Below are 4,338 nucleotides of genomic sequence, written 5' to 3' on the forward strand. Positions count from 1 at the left end.
TATATTAGGCTACATTTCCATTGCATACAGAAGGTTGCGTACTTTACAAGGGAACAATGTTCAAAGTTTGTTACCCACCATTACCAAGTGCTTCAACGCCAAGGAGGTACCAATTTGACATTTGATAATAAGATTGATATTATTCACCTAGGTAAGGGTTACGACACAAGTTGGGAAAAAAAAAACCTTCTATTCACTACTATAAAAAAGCTCACTAATAAGAACAAAAGCAAAAAAAGTCTATCTGGATGAAAGAACTCATTCAAGGGAACACTTGTGTATAGTATTAAACAAGGGAGCAATTAGGAGTTTGGTGGGCAAAGAGAGCTCCAGAGAACGGGGAGCCCATGCTAATGAGGTGGACATAACGGCTATCAATAGGATAATGGCAACATTTTTTTTTAATGCCACCACGATGATAAGATTGTGCTGATGAGGTGGATGTAGCAGCTATTGATAAGATAATGGCAATGTTTTTTTTTTTCAAATGCCACTATGACAATAACATTACATGTTATGAGTAAGGATAATGAAATGGTGAGGATAATGTACTAATGACAATGGTTGGAGAGTAAACTACAGTGGGGTAGGAAGAAGGAGGCTAGGATAACGACAAAAGATGGGGTAAAAACATCTTTGGTGTGTGATGTTGGGGGCTATGACGAAGGGAAGGGGTGGAAGATTGCTAAGGGGATGGCAAAAGGGTGGGGTAGAGCATTGGTAAGGGAAGGACAAAAGGGTTGGGTTAAACCATTGCTAGGGTAATGACAAGAGAGGCAAGGGTAAGAAGATTGCTAAGGTAATGACAAAAGGGATGGGGTAAGAAGATTGCTAAGGTAATGACAAAAGGGGTGGAGTGAGAAGATTGCTATGGTGATGTGAGGAAGGATTTTGGGGGGGGGGGGTGTGGGGGGGTGTGTTAGGGCTGGAGGTGAAAGGGTGAAACATGGAGATTTTGCTAAGAAGATAATGACAAAGGATGGGTTAGAAGACCATAATGGGAGAGGAGGCGGGAGGCCTCGCGGAGGCCGCTGAGGTGGGCCCCATGGGTGGTGGAGTAATGGTGGCGGTCGGTGGCCTCGCCGGCAAAGAGGAGCTGGAGAGGGGGATGCGGGGGAGCCCAGGGCAATGGGCGCGCCAGCTCCTCGATGTCCTCGCCGCTGGCGCCCGTGGCCACGAAGCTGTAGGAGCCCTCGAAGAGGGGGTCGGCGGCCCAGCGGCTGCGGGCGACGCCGCGAATCAGGCGGCGCCACGCGGCGGCGTCGTCGGCCTCGACCTCGTCCTCCGACGAGGAGTCGGAGCAGCTGCTGGTGCTGTTCCTCCTGGCCACCTGAGTGATGGTGGTGGTGGTGGTGGTATTATGGCAGCCGGGAACTACCCCGCAGCTGGCCAGCGCCCTCGCCAGGCCATCCATGAGCTCCTCGTCCCCGACCGCCTCCATCCCCGCTGCCTCCTCCCCCGCAAACCAGCACAGCACCACGCTCGACCCCTCGTATATTGGCGCCACCGAGAACGTCTTCCTCATCCACCACGGCGTCGTTGTCGTATTATGATCATCTGCCCCCATCCCGGCCTCCTTCCCCATCGGCTTGTGCATGAGCTGTATGTGACCCCCCAGCACCCCCGCCGTCTCCATCCTCACAAACACCTTGTCCACCACCCCATACCCCAGCTTCCCTATCGCCTCCACCTTCCACTCCGGCAGCGCCGGCTCGAACATCCCCCCCGCCCCACCTGTCCCCCCCTCCTTGGTGCGAATTACCCCCTCCCCTCCCCTTAGCTCCGCTACCGACCTGCATACTGGCCTCCCCTCCGGCGCCGCCCAGTCCTTACTATACCCCCCGCTTGTAGTCCCCGCCTTCAGCACCCCCAGCGAGACCGTCAGTATCACATGGTCCGCCTCGTATACGCACCCGTCCTCGCAATGTATGCGCACAGGGGCTTGCGGCGAGTTGTTCCAGCTGAATTTCACCGCCTTCTTGCCGAATTGGATGGTCCCTTCAGGCAGAGACGCTGCCAGCTCGTTCAGCAGGCTGCTGTAGCCTCTGGCTATGGTGATTTGCTCGCCTGGATAGTCTCTGTACTCGTGCTCTGCCTCCATCGCTAGATCATACACGGAGTTGGCCGAGGTGGTCACCCTTTCGATGTACTCCTGCATTGAAAAGACCCCCTCCTGGAGACCGCGGAGGGTCCATTCACACCGCGGCAGGGGCATCTCTTCTTCATGCTGCTGCTGCTGCAAGTAGCTGCTGAAGCCTTCCCTGACAAAGGAACCAATGCTGGTCTGATGTAGAGGATTGCCCCGAGGCAGGGCCTTGCTTCTGATTTCAATCATGAGTTTCTGGTACAGCTCCTTGATAGGATTGGCTATGGAGGCATGTACAGTGAGGCCACCTTCAGCTTTGATGGTGGGGACGCCCGGGAAGCCATCTTGGCGCTCCCATGGCATGTCACCACCTTGTAAAGCGCCAATCCTTTGGGCCATGTCGTAGACAGGGCTGCCATCGATGCCATGAATCCATGTGGCACCGAGCTCTATTCTGTCGCCTCCAAACTCAGAGGTCAATATTCTGCCTCCAATTCTGTCACTTGCTTCAAGCAATGTGATGTGAAAGAAGGAAGAGGCAGCCTCGGCCTGGTGGAGGTGGTGTGCGGCGGTGAGGCCGGCCATGCCTGCGCCTATGATGAAAACATGAGGCTTTTTGGCGACCATGGCGCAAAACACACGCACGGCGAGAGAGAGAGAGAGAGAGAGAGAGAGAGAGAGAGAGAGAGAGAGGGAAGGGGGGGGGAGAGCACTGGCTTGTGGGGTGGCTGAAAGCTTTTGTAATCAGCTCAGAATTTTACTACCGCTTCAGCCTATTTGAAGGAACGCCACTACACGTGCGTTAGCCGCGTAGCCCTTCCTCCGCTGTGGGTCCCACGCCGCGAGTCACACGTCAGCCAGGCATGTCCACGCTGGCATGACACGGTTTTCGTTTTTTGGGAGGTCGCCGTCTACCCCAAACCCGGTGGACCCCGCCGCTACCTTCCGCCCAACCGTCAATCATACAGACGAAAACATTAGACGCGTTTTTGATAAAACGAAAAAGCGGCTGTCTGGCTACCTCGATACCTGTCCAGTGTCGAGTCGTCGACTGTGGAATGTGTGAATGCGTCCTACATGTCTTTTCTTATTCCCCGTAATTTATTTATCCCGGATAAATAAATAAAATAAATGACCTCCCGCCTGCATCGGTCGCGTGTCGCCCACTGGTCTTGGCCTGGCGAACCCGCTTAGGGGAAGCCCATCCCTCCTCTTAAAAACCAGCACCTTTAGCCACGTCACATAATGCTCCTTACTATTTCAGCCTGCCACCCAAGATCTCTTCTTCCACATTGGGCCCACTTGCGGTTGCTAGGATATACCCTTGCACTTAACAGCCGTTCCCTCGTGTCTAACTCTTGGGGATAAGGAAGGTATCTCAACATTGCTTAAGGGCCTGGTCGCACCTAGGGATAGCCGGGAAAGTAAACGCCACTTCACCCCCTCGCAGTGCACCCTTTACCACCTTGGGGGAGCAAGGTTATCGCGACCCTGTTTGCCCCTACTAGCACCCCCTTTTGAGGGGGATGTTGATGCAATGTTAACAAGAACAAAGAAACCTACGGCTTCTCATCATTGGCCTTCACAAAAGATGCACACACTTTGATGTTGCCATGAGAATGAGCTTGAGCGAATCAATGACAATCCCATATTAGCACCCAAGTGCGACCATGCTCTTTGTCAAGAAAGCCCTACCCCCATAGATAGTTCTATTAAGATGATAACCCCTGGGTACAACAAGGATCTAAGAACATGGAGGTCTTTTAATTTGGATAAGTAAGAGTAGCTTCACATGAACTGCAATTTAGCAAGAACTTCCATGGAGCATGCACTTGCCCATTTACATCAAATTCACATGGGATTGCTAATATAGTCGAGTTATTTTAACGTTAATCCCATCCTCAAGGATGGCAATGGGCGTCTGATGCAAGTTTGATTGGCACAAGTAGTGAGAGTTGTCACGACAATTATGATCTAGCACATTGTGTTATCCTTTGTCCATGTACTTCTTATATTCTTTAGGACCCTCAATCTCCATTGTAAAAATTTAATATGGAGCACTCCCTTTATAAGATTCCTCCCGTGAGTGGGTTGTCTATACTCTCCCAAAGGGGAAGAAGGTTTTTCTTTAATGGAGAGGAAGAAATATTAAAAGATGAAATGCATTAGTGAAACCTTCATGACCCTTCAAAGATTGGGATATACTACTACATTGTAGCCACTTCTGCGTCAAGAGAGATAGAGCACTCTCC

At 51.8% G+C, this 4,338-nt stretch overlaps 1 protein-coding gene across 1 annotated transcript; it reads right to left on the minus strand.

Annotated features, from left to right (window-relative positions):
- Positions 1–488: 488 nt before the first annotated feature.
- LOC148011927 (polyamine oxidase 1-like) lies at positions 489–2,780 on the minus strand. Its single transcript, XM_087670810.1, has one exon. The coding sequence runs from the start codon at positions 2,711–2,713 to the stop codon at positions 959–961; it is 1,755 nt and encodes a 584-aa protein (XP_087526936.1). The 5' UTR covers positions 2,714–2,780; the 3' UTR covers positions 489–958.
- Between the last annotated feature and the right edge of the window lie 1,558 nt (positions 2,781–4,338).

The sequence above is a fragment of the Lygodium microphyllum genome, chromosome 28, assembly GCF_053477565.2.
Source record: "Lygodium microphyllum isolate KBCC chromosome 28, Lygodium_microphyllum_v1.1.10, whole genome shotgun sequence".
Taxonomy (NCBI): domain Eukaryota; kingdom Viridiplantae; phylum Streptophyta; class Polypodiopsida; order Schizaeales; family Lygodiaceae; genus Lygodium; species Lygodium microphyllum.